This window comes from Haliaeetus albicilla, chromosome 5 (assembly GCF_947461875.1).
Source record: "Haliaeetus albicilla chromosome 5, bHalAlb1.1, whole genome shotgun sequence".
Classification (NCBI taxonomy): Eukaryota; Metazoa; Chordata; class Aves; order Accipitriformes; family Accipitridae; genus Haliaeetus; species Haliaeetus albicilla.
In genome coordinates, this window is record NC_091487.1 from 11,702,084 (window position 1) to 11,720,715 (window position 18,632).

An 18,632-nucleotide genomic window follows, 5' to 3' on the forward strand; every position below is an offset into this window, starting at 1 on the left:
GGTATTGTAAACAGGTCTGAAGTTGTTTTGTGCACAACTGATCTGTTATTTCTATAAGAATGTATAATTTCTTTTAAGATAATTTACTTTTGTTAGGAGTATGAGGTTGATACATTGATTCAAATCAGCTACTAGGTATTTTAGCTGACACTAAAGATAAACATGCTTAAGATATCTGTGGCTGTTTAAAAGTTCTGCAAGGACAAGGAAGAAAGTATTTTAAATAAATGAGTTCCAGATACTAATTTCCTATATTGTGGAAATTATTTATAAGCAGTTTATTTTATATGTAGCAGAAGTTCAATATAGGCTTAAATCCATTTCTAATTTCGAAAACCTATTTTAACATTGTTTTGATTTTTGTTAAATTCTGCCTTTTCTTAGCTGTTCTGTGCAAAATAGAGGACAGTCTCACTTGTGAGATTTCAAAGAAAGCAATATGGGAAAACAGGAAATCTGGAGTCTGTGGCTTATGCTGAATAGACTTTAAACGTTTTATTATATGAAGTGACTTACTGGCATCAGCAAGTTGGAGGAATTGCTAACAAGGTAGTGTAGTTTATGGGAGATAGTAACATTTTATCAAATATAGATAATGTGAGTTTTTTCAGCAAATCTTGATACACTTGAAGCATGTTTATTCTAAGAAACTGTTAATGTAGGTATTTGCATAAATAAAATAACATTTTTATTATAAATTTCTGAGTAAAGTTACCGGGTTCCTTTTGTAATGTTAATTTCAAGATTATTTGATTATCAGGAGATAGCACATGCTAGGTATATTTTCCTTTAATTCCCAAAATTGTAGTTGCCTTTTCTGGGTTTAATTAGCTTGTTCATTTCCATTAAGCTAAAAAAGGCACGTGCTATTGTCATTGGATTCTTTAAAATGGATTTCTGCTATCGGCATATTTCTGACCCAATTAAAAAAAAATGCAAGGCAGAGCTGTGGATAAAGCCATTAAACTGGAAATAATGTCATAGTGTTACGTATGAGTTTTCACATAAGATTTCCAAGTTGTCTTCATTGTGCCTGGCACTAAGATTAGGTTTTCTGGAAAATGTGTTAAAAATCTTTTAGAATTCTTAAATTTGATGGTATATAGGGTCAGTGTGTTTCAGAAATGTAAGGAGGTCAGAATCAATAACCTTCAGTGGATACTCCATCTTGTGTTCTCCTGTCGTAGTCCCGAGATAGCACAAGGAGGACATACACATTTCATATAAGACCTATTTGATACAGAACTGGTATAATAAACTCCTGTATCTTCCATCTGTTTTCCCCATCAGTACGGTTGTGCTGAGGACAGGTACCCAAAGTGTGTGCTGGCTATTCTTTCCAGCAACATTTAAAGCTTTGTTGCCAGCTGGGCTAATTAAAGCATCCCCTAAACTATGTTACTTTGAATGAGGCTTAAAGCAGAAAAGTTACACCTGACTGATGGGCTTCTGCTGCTCCTGTCCAAGTTAGCATGGTAGAATTAGGAAATCTTTTGCTAGGATCAGCAGGCAAAGCAAGCTGTTCTTTTCCTTCCTGCTCTGGCAATTTGGTAGTTGTGCAGCCAGAGCGGTAGCTCTTCCCTCTGCTGGAAAGGCAGCACAGAGGAAGATGTGGGGATGGCCCATGGAGGTGAGAGCTCCCTGATTTGGGGAGGCTGAGAATTGTCAGAGCCCTGATCCCAGCTGGGAATTCACTGGCTGGCGAGCGCTCTGAGCTAACCTCCGGTCATGTTACGGTTGGCAGTCTGCTTTGTTCTGGGAAAATGCTCATTTGTGTAATACACTTCACTTCCTTTGTCCACATACTTGTATACCTAGTCCCAGACCTGTCAGTTCTGTGTTTGTCATGTAGCTATATAGATTTCTGGGATTTGACGGCTCTACTAAGGTAAATTTCTAATCTGGAGTTAAGTTTTGTGTTACCTCATTTGCCCTAGGAAGGAACTGCTATAGATTATGGAAAACTGAGTCTTTCAGTATGTGCAGTAAAAACAGAGTATTTACTTTGCATTTCTAGGTAGGCATTTTAAGCCTTCTCAGGAGCAACTTGCAGTACCTTTCTGGCCTTTACTGGCCTCCCCTATTAGGCTGGTGAAGATGTTTTCTTTTTGACATGGCAAAGTTGTGTGCCTCATTAATGAATCCCACATGGAAGAGTAAATTCTTTAAGTCATGAGCCAGTTGCTTCATGGATTTTTTTTCTCTCTCTCTCTATTGCAGTTTCTGCCTCTAATTCAGCACTGATCTTGTCCTCGATCTCTGGTTTTTGGGAGGGTTGGGGTTTTGTTTTGGGGGGTGAGGGGTGTCCCCCTGCCCCCCTATCTCTCGCCTTTGATATGCTAGTGTTTTTCCAACCTTCACAAAGACTGCTTTCTTTCAAATTTATTATGGCTGAAGATATGGTTACCTTTACCATCAAAAATGTTATTGGATGGCAGGGTATGGAGAACTTCAGAGAAGGATTGCTTTTGCTTTTTTTTTTTTTTTCCTTTTTCTTTTTTTTTTTTTGCTAAAAAGGCCATTTGGCCAAAATGTTCCTTATGTGTACTACAATTTTAGAGTGGCAGCCTATGTAAAGAATAAACAGTGTAGCTGGGTTGTGGGTGGGATATATGCTGCATTATATTTAGTAGCTGCTCTGTGTTGGCTTGTCAGTAAATTAATAGGTGGTTGAAAGTAGTAGGATGCAAGCAGAAAAACTTTCTGGGTACCCCTTTTGATGGCCAGAGTCAGAACCAGCCATTCTGGGCTCCAGTGCAGAAGCTAAGACACAAGACTTTCTCGCCTCCCTGCACACTGGTCGATTACATTTTACCTAGGTTATGTTGGAATTTGGCAATTGGTGGTTTCAGCTCAGAATCATTTCTGACTGTGACAAGAGAGAAGGGTGGACCGAAGTACTAAAAAGACAAGTAGTAAATGGGGGGGGTAGGGATAGAGGTGATGGACGTGAATGCTAGGGAGAAGACTAGAAAACAAGTGAGAGAGAGTTCTTTGTACCTGATTCGTTGTACAAGAATACGCATAGAACGTGGAGCTTGGCCAGTTTCAGGCGACTGGAGGTACTTCAGCCTACACTTTCTAGTGCAGGGCATTGGGAAGGGAACTGAAGAAGAACTGTGTGGGAGATGGGTGTGAACACTTATCTTAAAAAGAGGGAAGGAATCGATAAGGAAAGTTAATGACATGGTGGCTTTTGCAAACCTAGAAAAAGATCTGAAGAGATACTGTGCAGGAAACCATGGTACTGCTCTGGTTTTCTTTTTCAATTAATTGGTTACATTATGCTTTACACTGGCTATTTGAGTGGCTAGGTGTTGCTGAACCTAAAGATGAGATTGCCAGTCATTGCGGTGGCCTGTAAAGCTTTTGAGTATTTGGTTTTTTCCTATAATCTCTTATTTCTGACATCATAACAATCTCAGATGTGGGTTTGTATATCTTTCATTATTATTTTCAAAGTAACTTTCTGTTCTCACTAGTGCAAACTCAGAAAATGATCCAAAATAAGTATCTTCATGGCTTAGACATGGAGGCAAAGAAATGCATAAAATCAAGCCACATCCTAATTACTATCCTTTAAAAAATAATCTATTTCAAAAGGTCAGTCTCATGGGTATTTTATTTTAAGATTGACATAATTAGATTCCTCTTAAATATGGTTTTCTCATGGGAGTAAAGGCAAAAACCCCTGGAATCTGTCCTTTATTGCTTACATGTCTCGACTACAGTACACTCTGCTTGTCAAAGAAATATTTCGAGTTCAGTTGCAGTTTTTCATTTACTATTGTGGGTTGCCAATGGGTAAGCCATTTCATAATAGCTCAGAAGCATGTAGACTGAGGGGTATGTGATGATAGACAGAACAGCCTAGTGTGAGGGCAGAAAGAAAGGAAGAACAAGAAAATGAATTTTCAGAGTAACAAGATTAATGTGTAGAATTAAATATTAAAGGAGGTTCCTCTTAATTAAATGCCTGAAGTATGACTTGTTTTGAAGCTGCTTGTAAACTGGTTCCCAAACTATTTAATTACTAGTGTACCATTCATCTCGCCTGTCTGAAAAATATTAATCATCAAATGGTAAAATATTAGGCTGTAGTAGGAGAGTAATGTCAGAAGCTGAAACTCCAGTTCATTACAAATTCAGTCTCTCATCATGACCTTTTAAAGTGCGTGCTAAACAAAAGAAATACAGTTTTTAAAGGTTCTTGTCAGTATTAGGAAATCAGGGAATATAGATGTAAAGTATTCTTATCTCGTGACATACATAATACTTCCTTAGTGCCTAATAGTGCAGTGTTTGCTCTGCAGCATTTTATTTAGGAGTTCACCTGTATGTGTAAATGCTTCTGTGAATCAATGAAAAGAAATTTACAACTCAGCAAAACTGTCTGCTTTGATGTATCACCATGTAGCAAATGAATCTTTGGAATCTGGAGGAGTAGATATTTGTAGTGGCTTTTTAGTACCTCCTTCAGAAGGCAGTTCTGTAGGAGGTAGGTTTCTCTTGCTGCAGGAGAAAGGAGGAGGTTTGGACCTTAAATATGATAGGCTCATGTTTGTTATGAGAGGAGTGACTTCATGGATGAAATTGTTAATAACTAGTATGAACAGCACAAACTTAAGAATCCAAGAAACCAACCACCTCATTAAAGAACTGAGAAAATGTAGCACTCTCTTTGCCTCTCATAACCTGGGGTTCTGAAGAAGGACAGAGATTGAATTTTTTCAGTGGTGGTGTTTGCATACAGATTATTACAAGCAGGCTCAACTACTATGAAATGCTCTAAACTAATTGATTCAACTAGATCTCAGCAAGAGAAAGATTCAGTGATTTTCATGCTGTTTCAAAAATTATGCTATCCTGTTTTGGAGACCTGAAATCAGCAACAGTCTATCCGAAAATAACTGATTTGATGTTGAAGAGGAATTTTACTTCGCCTGTTTACTGCTTTTGCCATGTGGATGAAAAAGAACAAACTGCGAGTGAAGTTACAGGTTTAAAACTTTTTCCTCAGCTGCCTCTTCTTTCCTAAGTATAATATAGTTATTTTAAGTGAAAGGGACACTTATGGTACTCAGTGAGGTAAATGTTAAAAGATTTTTCATAGAGCATTTATATTTAAATGGTTAATTATCACTGTTTCCCATGTTCCTGTGCTTTGCCTTGTATAAAAGGTTTTTAAACATTACACTTTCTAAATGGAACATTTTACAATAGTTAATAGCTTCTTCAAGGAGGAGCTAATATTTGCATTTATCTTATAATTAATCTTCTGTATTTTACATAATACAAAATAACGTGTTTCTTTTTTATTCAGGCATTATAAGATATACTTTCTGTAATTTTCACCTGGTGAAATGGCTTTTTTTACCTTGAAATATGCACAACGCCTACACAGATATCCCTTTTTGAGTCTGGATATATTTTTAACAAGATTTCTTGGCAGAATCTCTCTCTCTCTCGGACAGTGTTACACTAAAAATTACAACTGGAAATAGAATGAGCTATCAATGTTGTTAACTTAAACTGATGATCAAAGCAGAAAGGAGGGAAGCAGTGGGAAGACTTTGCGTAGTCTGATGCAAGTTTTATATTTTTGAAACAGAGCATATGTGTATTGAGAAAATACTATCAATTTACCTCCCCACCTTTTTTACTTTTTAAAATCAGTCATCCAGAGGGAAGCCTTCAAGCCATTCTGAGCCCCTTTTAAGAATTACCTACAGAGTTCAGCAGAAGCAGATGTAGAGGTTTAGGTTTTTCTGGCAGAAGATCATGTCAGAGGAAGTCAGCAGAGCCTGAACATGTTCTGGGAACAGCATCTGGTTTTTCTATGTTACTTTCTTGTCTCAAGTGAGCACATTCTGGTTTGTGGATGACACTTGGAAAAGCTTCCTTACTTTCTTACCCAATTAGTGCCTTTCAGCCTGTAATTAATTTTAAAATCTCTTTCTTTGATTTATTAGCTGGTGACCAGAAGCGTGTACAAGTTATTTGGCCTTAAAGAATACTGTGAAGGATTCTTGTCTGTCACAAGTCATGCTAATAAAAAAAAAGCACACACTAATAAATTCAAATTTTTTTAAATTTTTTTTTTATCACTGTGTTCACTAACAAAGTGTTGAAATAGAAAATTAGTGTTTCAGGTGGATTTTACCTTTTGTTCTAGTGCCACTGTTCTATATAGCTATAACTGTAAATAAATACTTAGGGTTTTTTTTAATTACTTCTTTACTATAAATATTATTGTTGACTAGTAAAAGGAGTTTCAGTTGTAGTATCCAGTAGGAATTATAATTTTGCTCCATAATTTGTTCAGTAGGAAATGTTCAAAGAGGGACAATAACTTTCTCTAAAAATTTTAGCCCAGCATGTCTATGTCATGTGTCAAAGATGCAGCAGCTTTAAAAGTTAGTGTTCCAAATCTGGCTCATTTTAGTGACTAACCTTGAGGTTCATATCTTACCTGAATAATTGTATGCAGAAACATGAAATATTAATTGGAGTTCAGGTAGGAAAAAAAAACAAAAACAGTTATTTTAAAACAAATATTATTTTCATTTCCTGACTGAAGCTTAAAGAAACAGTTCTGAGTTTTGCATTGGTTGGAGAACTCATAAATACTTAACTAGGAATTTGATGTAGCAATATGAAACAAGCCATTCAAAGTGGCTGAGATACTTTGGTATCAAGAAGACGTTGGAGGAGAACTTTACTTTTCTTAAAGTGAGGTACAGATATTGGAGGGGACATGTCAAATCAGATCACTACAGGACTGCATTGGAAGTCAGTAGAGTGGGTCCAGAAAAGCAGAGAAGCTAAATCAGCTTTCCTCTAGGATCAGGTCTGATCAGATCCACAGTCTGATTCTTGATTGATTGGGGTGGGGAGGTGCTTGGGGGTTTTCTTTTTTCTTTCTTTTTTAATTTCCCTTTTTTGTATGTCTGTAAAATGTACCTCATTCTATTTTGTAAACATTTATTTGAAACAGAGTTTTATTTATCAATATATCTAAACCATCTAATTCTCTTTTCTTTTTCACCAGTATTGACTATATCGGGGATAGGAAGTGATGTAATTTTAATTTGGTTTACTAATAGTTTAGTCATGTAGTTTGGTGAAAATACTACTGTGTTTATTGAATTATTTCAATGCAGTAGTCCAGCTTTTACACTGATCTGATAAATTGACTGAATTGAGTGTAAATACTTTGAAACAGATATTGGTCTCTTCTGAACTTTTCAGCTTTCCAGCATAATTTTTCAAAGGCTGTTGTTTTCTTTCTGTGCAAATTCTAAAGTTGTAATTAAACCATGCAGTTCTAAGGTTGTGGGGTTTGGTTTTCTGAGTAGCAAAGCAGATATTTGGCAAGTGTCAGCTTCTGGAATTTGTCTTGTAACACTGCACTCTTTCTTGTGATTGCATAGTAAAAAATGTGGTTGAATTGAAGTAATGTATAGATTGAAATTATATTTGTTGATAAAACTATGAATATACTGAAACAAGGCATTCATCTTTAAAAACACATAATATTTGGTCTCACGCATTGTCACAGCATTATATAAATTTTAAATAATTTTCAGTAATTGCCTCTCTACCCCAATTTTGTAATTTGTTAGTTTTGAAATGGAAAAGGAGTGATAAAGCCCCACTAATATCTTGTCTTTTCAAAGTTTGCTCAGTAATAGCCACTTACTTATCCAAAGGGGATCAACTTACTTTGCTTCACTTTGTACAGACTGTTTTTCACAGATTCTTACCTTAAATGCTCCAATCTGCCAGGAAATTTCACCATCTTTGGATGTGAGCTTAGTGACAGCCTTTATCTAAGGGTTCTCATGTGGTCTTGTCCTGCACTAGGTGAATAATGCTAACCACCAGTTCAAGCTGCCAAGGCAGTTAGACTGAAAATGTTAGGAAAGGAAAGAAGCTCCAGATTCCAATTACCACCTAAAATACCTGCTTGCATGTGTGTTATCACGTGCCATACCAGTACTGTGTACCAATTCTACAGAACATCCTATCAGAGCAGTGTTAAATGTAGTATAAGGGCTTTTTTCTCTTGTTTCTTTTGTCCCTGTAGTGTTTTTCTCTTTCCACTTTCTGCTTTTTCTGTCCCTCACATGTGCGTGATCTCTGTCCTTTCTTTCTGCTCTGAGGTTCCTAACTCTTTCAGAGGTGTTCATCATTATTCTTCCTCTGAGGGCTGGGGAGGAGGCTTTAGCCTTCCTCTGAGGAGTGGGGATTTAGCTTCTATTGTCAGAACACAATATATGTCAACACATTATTGTAACATTTTGTGTTCTACAGGTTGGGAATCCACGTGTTGAGCTCACTCTTTCTGAACTTCAAGATATGGCTGCCCGACAACAGCAGCAGATTGAAAATCAACAGCAAATGTTGGTTGCTAAGGTAATAATTATATACAGATCATAATAAATACAAATTTCTTCAACATATGCAAGAGTAAGTTTCATGGATACAGAAAACCACACTAATTCGTTCTAAATAAGCTCAAGAAAGAGCTTGAGAAATCCATCGTTTTACCAAGTTAATCTTAACCTATGCATTATACAGCATTTCACTGTAAATGATACTGTAACAACCTATGTCAAGCCAAGTCATGCGTCTTTATAAAAACATTGCTAGGTTTTATTTGTCTGTTTTGTGAGGCCCACTTCATGATCTATGATGGACCAGGCTTGACTCTATGCTCATCTTTAGTAGCTCATTCACTCCAGTATAGTAATAATGGTGTGAGATGAGAATATGCCCACTTCATATATATTCATGTATTACATTTCCAGAGCCTCTGAGATGTAAGAATCTAAGTACGTTTTCAGAGTGGGGAGTAGGTTTAATGTTTTTGACATTGCTGTAGGTGTTATAATATACAGTATGCATTGGATGCTTGGAGTACCTAGGATTCCGTTGTTCTTTCTTGATGGAAATAATGCAGAAAAAGAAACATTTTCCGTGTGTGCCCATCAGAAGGACTGTTGTTTAGAACAGGAACATTATCTTGCAGTAGGTCAGCTTATTTAAAATGGTCTGTTGGACATATTTTGTCTTCTTTGGGAAGCTGGATAACAGCATTGGAAGTTCATTTTGCAACAGCAGGAGAAGTGTTAACAGCATCAGAAAACAAATGCCAGAGGAGGCTTCACAGATGTGTTTGAGTGAGTGTTCAGTCTAGGGTTGTATCTGCACCTATATGTAGATTTGATGTTTGGTCTAAAAAAATCTTGAATCTCTGCTCTAAAACAGGTTTGTTAATGTTAAAGAGTTTTTCTAGGTGGACTGATAAATATTTTAACTAGATAAAACTTTTTCTGGAAATAAAAAAATCCCACTGATCATAGTGATGGGTTTTTCGAAGTCAACCTTTTTTTTTAAAATAAATGGGTAACAGGTACCTCTTGTCTAAAACCTCATTTTGTCAGGAGCAACGTTTGCGTTACCTGAAGCAGCAAGAACGTCGTCAGCAGCAGTCTGTTTCTGAGAGTGAAAAGCTTCAAAAACTTAAAGAACGTGTTGAAACCCAGGAGACAAAGCTGAAAAAAATTCGTGCCATGAGAGGACAAGTAGACTACAGCAAGATCATGAATGGCAATCTGTGTATGTGGAAATTCTAAGTAATTTATTTAATTCAATTTACTATTCACTGCATGACTAGCAATGCTATATTGCTCGTCAATATAGTATTGAAGTAAGATTTCAGATGGAATGTTTTTTGTCTTACAGAGGGTGCTGTGTTTCTATGAAATTTGTATATGATGCAACTTTCTGTTTGTTTTATATAGTCAGGCATAAAGTCAGAATAAGTGTATTCTCTAACTATTAGGAAATATTACTACTGTTGGTAGATTCCCAGCACATAAATATTTTATATGTGCATGCATGTACTAGATTTAAAACTAGTGTGTTGTATTTATCAATACCTGTAGAATTAAAAAATTAACAACTTCTGCTTTACTTAATTGGTTTTTGTTATTTTTATCATGTTAATTTTAGCAACTGAAATTGAGCACATAAGTGCCATGTTCCAAGAAAAGCAGCAGGAGCTACAGGCTGCAGTGTTAAAAGTGGATCAACTTACCCAGCAACTGGAGGATTTAAGGAAAGGGAAACTGAATGGGTTTCAGTCTTACAATGGACAAATGACGGGACCTGCAGCAGTAGAATTAAAAAAGTTGTATCAAGAGCTACAGGTAAGTAATGGAGAGATGCTATTTGGATGATAGCTGTAGATTTTAAAAAGTTGTATTACTGCTCATATGGGTGGCCATTTGGTTCTGTGACATCTTATAAAACTGGTGTATTAGAATGCTGTTAATGTGCGAGGTTGCAGTTAGCATATAACCCTCTTTAAAACAGAATTTCATTAGCTTTAAAAACTATTGTTGTTGGTGCTCATACACATAATGATACAAAGTGTGCAAGTGTTCTGAAGGGCATTTCTCAGCCTCTAATACTGAAATACTGAATGTTGACATAATCTAGTATTTGTTTTAATCTCTCAAAAAAATTTTGAAATAATTCATTTTGGTACTTTTCTGTTTTGCAAAGAACTGGGTGTAGCAAGCTCACTTGGATGTCATCTTCTTGGAGACATCACTGGACAGTGAATAAAAGTGTATTTAAAATATATTGTGAGAACATAGCTATAATGTCTGGTGTAAATAAACGAAATACATAGGAATTAAATAAGACATTTTAACAGAGTCATCAAAAATATTAGCTGCACTGTATTCACGGCACTGTATAGTGGCACTATAGCTGCAGTATATTCACACAGTATTCCCTGTATCACTGTCATATATCTTCTTCCAAAAAGATTGTTACATCTAAAGTGTAGTTCTCACATGAGTAATCAAATAATCCATTTATATTGAAATTTTGCCCAGTTTTTATGTTTCAAAGTTATGGAATACTTAATTGTGTGCCGATGTGTCAGGATTTGAGGGGTTTTTTTTTATTTACTCATGTACTTTATTGTGATCAAGGCAACAGCTGTAATATATATTTAATATTTCAAAATTAATTTAAATTTCAAAATTAGTCTCACTCATTTCTTTACATGAGCAAATACAACATACAAATTAATCCATCACATGTTTTCATGAATTAGGAATAAGAGTTCTTTTTCGTTCTTTTTCCCCTTTCCCCATTTATACAAGGCATGCCTGCCTTTTGAGTTTTTCTAAGTGCAAAGATGCTCAGTAGGTTAAGATTTCTCTGTTGTGCTTCACAGTGATCCCATACATGTTTATCAAGACTTTAAATTTGCTTCAGGTTTTTTTTGCATGTAACATTACCATGAAAATTGGAACAAAGAGACAATAATGTCAGAGTTATTGAAGGTATGAAAAAATGCTAATGGGAACGCAAGAGAAATAATTATAAAGACTGTCATGGTTGATTTAAACCATAAAGGTAATCCATCCCCTAATCTACTGGAAACCTGCTGTGAAGGTTTCAGTTTAATCCCCATGTAGAGAGGAAAATCTGTGCCCAGTCCCTGCACTAGCAGTTCAGTTAACCTCCCATCCAGACATAAGTTTCATGTGGAACTGGAAATAGAATCAGTAACATAATTTCTGTTACAAGTTTTATATTACTTAGTTTTCACGATAGTCAAACTGTCTTGGTTAAACATAACTTTTAACAAAACATTTTCTATGACTTGATTTTTCATGGTGGAATTCAGTTCTGAAATGTCTTTATGCCTAATTCTTCAATCCATTTGCTATAAATGGGATGCAGTCTACATGTATTTGATAGGTATCCACTAGTTTATTAGGACATTCTTTTGCTATTTCTTTTTAAGGGTTGTTCATGGTTGCAAATGCTAATCTGATAGGCTGTGTGGAAGCATAACGTCAGAGACATCAGAACAAGTTGCCGATCCAAGTTGCTTTGGTTTTTTTAACGCTGTATTAAAAACCAACTTGACAACAGACAGAATGAAGTAACTGTCCTAACAATTGTTTTTTGGGGTTTTTTTTGGTTTTTTTTTTTGTTGTTTTTTTTTTTTTAAGATTCGTAACAGGCTTAACCAGGAGCAGAACTCCAAGCTTCAGCAGCAGAAAGAACTCTTAAACAAACGCAACATGGAGGTGGCTATGATGGACAAGCGAATCAATGAGCTGCGTGAACGACTATACAAGAAAAAAGTTGAGGCACGTCAAAAAGAAAACATTCCTGTAAGATAAACTGTTAAAAGGGCCACACTTCAGTTTATCAAGAGCCTATAAAAACTACATAGAATCTCACTTTTTCCCAGCTGAGTAATACAATTACATCTAAAGAACCTATTTAAAAGTAGCAGCCTTCTTAAAACTATTTTAAGGTTTTCCATACATATCAGAAAACTCTTAGAATGTGTTTCCTTTTATTTTTCTTTATGGCATAGATCATACTACATTAAAAATTATAGTAGTTTATATTTCTAGGAAGGAAAGTGTGATTATGGGCTGTGATTCAAAGCATGAAAGCATAAAAAGTTTGGATTTTATTGGTTTCCAGCATGGAAAATTGATAAAAATATAAATGGTCTTAATAGTAGTCTGGAACTTTGAAAAGAAATCCATTGCACAGCAGGCCATTTATCCAAGGACTAGAGAGATCAGTTCTGGATTTCCATATGTATTCCTAGCTGGTTGTATTGCTTTTAAAAAAACCCCATACATGGTTGATCATTTAAGAGCTCATTTTAGTCCATTTGCCTAAGAAAGGCACAATGAAAGAGACCCTACACAGATAAAGGTTTCTACAAGAAATGTATGGGCTCTGGCTGAGAAATTTAATTTTTGAGGTGTTGATTTTAGGGAATAAAATTTGTACTTTCTACTTTTTGGGTTTTTTTTAATTGTAGAAGCATGGAGTATGTTAACTTAATTATTAAGGTGTCTTAGCTACAGTGCATGGTTCTAGATAATTAAATTTAGACCTCCTGTTCGTGCATGAGTGCCTAGATTAAATGGAAGTTCACATTTCAATTTGTCCATTTGATTTTTTTAGTTGAATCGTATTAATGGAACTTCATCGCCCCAGTCATCCTTGAGTGCTTCAGGAAGGGTGGCAGCAGTAGGACCTTACATCCAAGTTCCAACTGCTGGCACTTACTCTGTACCAGCAGATCCAGTTAAACCACAGTCTCTCACCATTGCTTCTAGCTCAACACATGGAAGATCAAAATCTGGTAAGCACTTAAGTATGGTGTTTATTAATACACATGATTTGGAAAGGAGTAATAAAGAAAAAGAGTAATCATAGGAGACCCAGTGTTGGCATAATCTCTGTAGTGGAAGAGGCAAGTTTTAGATGTCTTGATACTGTTCTGTGAATTGGACATCAGTCATTTGTTATGAGGCATTTTTCCCTCTTTTCATGAGTTTTTCTTAGGAGACTGAGTGTTTTCTTTGAAATTTTACTAGCTGGTACACTGCTAAAAGGAGCACATGTTTCTTCACAGATTCTATATTCTGTCTTGAATAGCTTTTCAATTAGTTTGTGTGTTTGAATATAATAATGAAATCAACTTTGTGGCAAACTATATTATAAACAACTATTTACAGTATGTTGCTTTTTTGTCAAGTAAAACAAAGCTAGTGAACAAGTAAAAATAATACCACTTCTCAGAAGGAGACTAAATAGGAAAATAGAATAAAACTGTGGGAGCTTTTTGCTCCAACTGAGATAAGAGAAATTGTGGTGCTTGAAGCACTTCTGAAATGGAATAACTTTAGCATTGATGCTGTTTACTTGTTTCTGCCTTCATTAGTGAAGGAGCTACCCCTCCAGAGTACTCCCCAGAACTTGATGCCCCAAACTGGGTCCTATGTCTCCCATAATTAATAATTCAATTTACATTATAAAATAGATTTTTTTTTTTTTTTTTAGTTTACACTGTAGACTGAAAGAAGCACGTCATGACATTTGTGCCTTAAGTTATTCTGGCAAAACTCACCTCTCTGCTCACATCTTAGCAAAATCAGAATTCTTAAGAAATGGTTAGCTAGGAAAATGCACTTTATTTGTATTACATACAAATAAAAACACACAATCCCATGGGTCTGACCACAGGACTTAGTTTACTTGGTCTTCTAGGAGAGATCTAAAAGTGAGATAAGCAATGACCACTAGAGCAAAGCTTCTGCAATATTCGCGTATGTTCCAGTACTTAAAACTAAATACTCCAGCAAAGCTTGCGGCATGCTTCCAAATGGGGAGGAAGAGATGGAGGGAAGACAGTCTGAACCTCTCTGTAGGAAAGAATGACAGAAATGCCCCCACAAAAAAAACAAGGTCAGGAAGTGAAACTATCCAAACAGAACTTAAAAAACCCCCGGTCTTTTCCATTGATACTAGTGATTTAACAATACCTTTAGTTTAATTCAAAGGCTGTACAAACCCCATTGCTGTGGTTTTATGGAAAAGTCTTAAGAATATGGAATGACTTAATCGCAGGCTAAAGTGACAGATTTGCAACAGTTTTGTTTTCGGGCATGGATTTCTCTTCCACATTTGGGAAAGGACAGCTTATAACTTTTAAGTTCACCAACCAAAAATAATTCACTATTTTGTAAATACCAACCTCAGAAGATATACATACCCATTTTTAGACCTACCTCAAGAGGTTACAAGATCTCTGAATGATAACTTTTTGATTTTATAAAAGTAATTTAATTTATTCTATGTTAGGACTGACTTTATGTTTATTACTCTGAATGTACTTGAGTAAAGTCCTATAAGATAGACTTATGTAAGGAGAAGCTTATATGCTCCCAGGAAGAAAAGAAATAGAGAATTTTTTTTTCAACTGTCATGCTTTATTTCTCATTATCTGTGTGTTCCTGTTCTAATTTCTCCATTGTCGTTGTTATAATTTTTCCACCACTTTTTTTCTTTCTTTTTCTGTGTAACTGGATCTGCCTTGGTGTGTCCGGTAGAGACAGACTGTGGGTGTGTGAAAAAATCTCCAGACACCTGGAAGGTTTCTGATTTAGACATAATAGCGGATCCTATTCTGTCACCTCCCACTTCTCTTCAGTCTGCTGTTCACAATGTCATCCGCCTGGCACCTACTCTCTTTGACACCCAGCACTGTGAGTCTGTAGAAGATCTCTGGCTAGATAAGAACTCAGTTTGTAATATGGTCATCTGAGCTCTTGCATACAGATGCATATTAAACAGCATCTTTAGAACTTGTGTTGTGGTCTGGCATGCAGAAGATGCTGTTGAAATGTAAAATTGTTGAGAAGTTGCTTTTCATCTTTGATGGAAACAGATTTGCAGCAAATTCATCCCTGGAGTACTGGAGTAGTGTACGAGGGATGAGTTTTCTTCACTGAAAAACCTTGAAATTTTCTAATTGTTATTAGAAAATTCATGGTATCACCAAAGCATGTTTTTAGTATATCTCAGATTAGATAGATGTCTTACATACAGGTTTAGTTTGAGTTACTTCGTGGGGAAACTCTGAGTTTCCATGTTGCACTGGCCCCAGAGTTGGGATAAAAGCTCACTCTGGCGAAGTCAATGGCAAGAATCTTGGTGACTTCTATTGGAAAAACTGTTATACTTGGTTTGCACTTCCAGTTGCTATAGTCAGTATCCTGGATCCAGACCTACAAAAATTTTTAGGTAAAATCTGAGAAAATGCACAAAACTTTATGTCTGCATGTCATTGTCTTATTTATGTAAATACAAAATGGACTGGTGGAAGTTGAAATACACTGGGTGTTAGGTAGTCTTACAAGCAGCAGACGAGAGGGTACATTCGGAGGAGAAAATGAAGCCAGTTGGCTGAAATGGCTATGGGGTGGCTGAGAGCAGGAGCTAGTGAGGGCTTGTCAGAAGGGCGTTGCCATCAGATGGGCAAGAGTGTTTGGGACCTGTTCAGTCTAACCAAAGATAGCAGAAGGTAGACGCTGTTTGGCTGCCTCCTCTTAGCACTTATCACGCAGGCTCTGGTGCCATACACTGCCGCTGCAGATTGCAACAGCAGCTTAGTTAAATGCATGAGATTCAGTTTGGGTTGTGGGAGTATGTGAGAGGTGCCCTCACAAAAAATGCATGGTAGTTGGCAAGTCTGCCAGATTGTAATATGAAGGACATGAAGGTGGGAACAGTTACATTCTGATGTTTATGTAAGTAGAATGAAACAGAGAAGTTAGAGAGAGGAGAGGGAGTTTGAATTTACTTCCAGTCTGTTATCTCAGAATCTGGGATGAACATGCTAATATTTGGAATTCGAAGGATTTCAAAAAGTTTTTGTATAACTGTCTTTCTAATAGAAGAGTGTAGGCTTGTATGTGCAGGTAAGATAATTAACTTCTTTGGGATTTTTGCTGTTGTTTCTGTAAGTGCTTTCTTAATACCTAAACTTATGGCAAAGATGCTTTCATGTTTCGTGTCAATCAGTTATAACACCTTTTACTGATCTTTAAAACAAAGTTTTACTGAACTATAACCTTACTGGAGTTATGGAATATCCTGTGTATTTTGTACAGTAAATGCTAATTCAATGCATACTTGGAAAATTTGCCATTATTTAGGGTCAGAGTCTTTAGACAGTCATCTCTTTTGGTCTTGCTCTTGATAACCAGATGATTAAAACTAAAACCAAACAAAAACCCGCAACATGTCCAGTTCTTGGATGTTGCCAGTACTAAAGCTGGGCCTCATTACTTCCTGGCAGTTTGCAAGTGTGAAAAGTGATTTCTGGACTATGTAGTATATTCTCAGTGTAAAAATATGCAAGTGTTAACCCTATTTGAATGACCAACCACAAAAATACTCTTGCTCCAAAGTAATTATTTATCAGAATTCAAACACAGTTGATCTGAACTTGAAAGGTTAATACAATATAGTGTGTGTAATATTAAGGAATGGTCTGCATGATTAGTACGGTACCTTAAATTCAGAGGTGTGACTTTTTATTTTTTGCTCACTTAAAAGTGATATGATTTTAACAAGCCTATAAACAGGTTTATGAGCTAATGGAGAGAATTTGCACTCATATAGTAAAAACACTGGGTGATAATTGTCAAGAAATCTTTAGGTTGTCATTTCGGGGGGGGGGGGGCGGAGAAAAAGGATACTCAATGAAGAGGATAAGGCTTATGGATAGAAAGTAGAATGGTGATGTTAAATTCACTGTAATTAGAATGTTCCTATACAGTTTGTTCTTAGACTATCCGCTATAGTAGACAGAGAGGATGGTAAAGAATTCTAGAAGTAGCCTTGCTGATTCTGTTTTCTAGGGGCTTAAAACTGAAATGAAATGGGAAACTTTGCCATTAAATACCTGATTTTCATTTGATGTTGTCTTACTATGGGGTCCAGAAATCTCAGCAAATCTACACACCCCCCCTTCCATTTTAGCTGTTATCCTCTAATAAAGTTAGTTATGCATTACATGTCATCTTTACTGATCCCAAGTGCTCCGCTAAGGTAATTACAGGCAATAGGGAAGGCAAAATGATCTCTGGTCTCTGTAGAGTAAGAGAATCTTTTAAAGGCAAATCAAAGCCTTAGGGTCTAACCAGGGATCTGGTTTAGTGATTATAAACCAGATCTCTAACTATCAGGCTATTTAAACTCTCTGGCTTACTGAGAGAACAGAAACTAAATAGTCTCACACAGTTAATAAAGGAACATATCAATGCATCTAGGACTTCATTAAGGATTTGTTGTCTCAGTTTATGTGCAGCTATGCATGATTTTTTGCATATGATGAAGATAAAAGCCCATGACTCGTATCTTGACACTGTGAGTTGAAGTTCTCAGCTGACTTTAGGAATTCCTTTAAATCTCTGGGGCAATTCTAATCAGGGGACTATGTTGAGGAAAAACAAAAGGTAAGTTAACTGCTACTTCCAGCAAAGGAGTGTATGCTTTTGTTCCACCCTGTTGTTGAAAAGAGTTTTTACATCCTATTATGAATGAATGAATCTTGTAACCATAGTTTAAATTTGGAGGAAGTCCACTCAGAGCTTACGTAGACTTAACATTTAGCATAATTTGACAGTGTCTCTGGATAGTACCAAAAGAATTCTGTTGATGAAGTGTTTCTGTAAGGATTTTTGTTCTGAACTTGTTTGCCTTCTAATAGCAGAATATGCAATGCTCAAACCAAAATTTTAACCATCTTTTTCTATAGAAATTTTCAATACAATTTGAATGTCAATGGGTAATGAACAGCATATTATAGGCAGCGATTGGGCTTTCAGTATCGATTTATGAATCAAACATTGATAGTGACTTATCTCATTTCTGAAATCAAATTAATCCGTTGTAATCTAAGCTATTCCATTTCACATGTTGTTTTGCTTGTTTACAATGGTGGTGTGGATTATCTTAAATATAGTATTTTTGTCTGTTTTCAAGCTAATGATGGAAATTGGCCAATACTTAAACAGAGCTCAACCCCTGTGGTAAAACCCCCTCAGATCTCCAACACAGACTGGAAAGAATCAAGCATGGATACTGCTTTAAAACAAGGAACTATATCCAGCCAGCCTTTGCCAACTTCAGTATTAGGAAGTACTGATAAGCTGGTGGGTTTCATATGTGATATATCTATAGATCTGTTTTACTGAAATTATGAACCTTTGGCT

At 36.1% G+C, this 18,632-nt stretch overlaps 1 protein-coding gene across 7 annotated transcripts in view; it reads left to right on the forward strand.

Moving 5' to 3' along the window:
• PPP1R13B (protein phosphatase 1 regulatory subunit 13B) overlaps positions 1–18,632 on the forward strand; it is a 72,799-nt gene that overhangs the window by 45,119 nt on the left and 9,048 nt on the right. For 4 of the 7 annotated variants that reach the window (XM_069783333.1, XM_069783334.1, XM_069783331.1 and 1 more), the window contains 7 exons: positions 8,317–8,418; positions 9,450–9,624; positions 10,021–10,217; positions 12,048–12,212; positions 13,030–13,210; positions 14,961–15,116; positions 18,403–18,572. In XM_069783333.1, coding sequence (XP_069639434.1) covers positions 8,317–8,418; positions 9,450–9,624; positions 10,021–10,217; positions 12,048–12,212; positions 13,030–13,210; positions 14,961–15,116; positions 18,403–18,572 — 1,146 coding nt within the window. The remainder of the gene's footprint in view (positions 1–8,316; positions 8,419–9,449; positions 9,625–10,020; positions 10,218–12,047; positions 12,213–13,029; positions 13,211–14,960; positions 15,117–18,402; positions 18,573–18,632) is intronic. The other 3 variants (XM_069783332.1, XM_069783335.1, XM_069783336.1) reach the window with 3 other exon arrangements.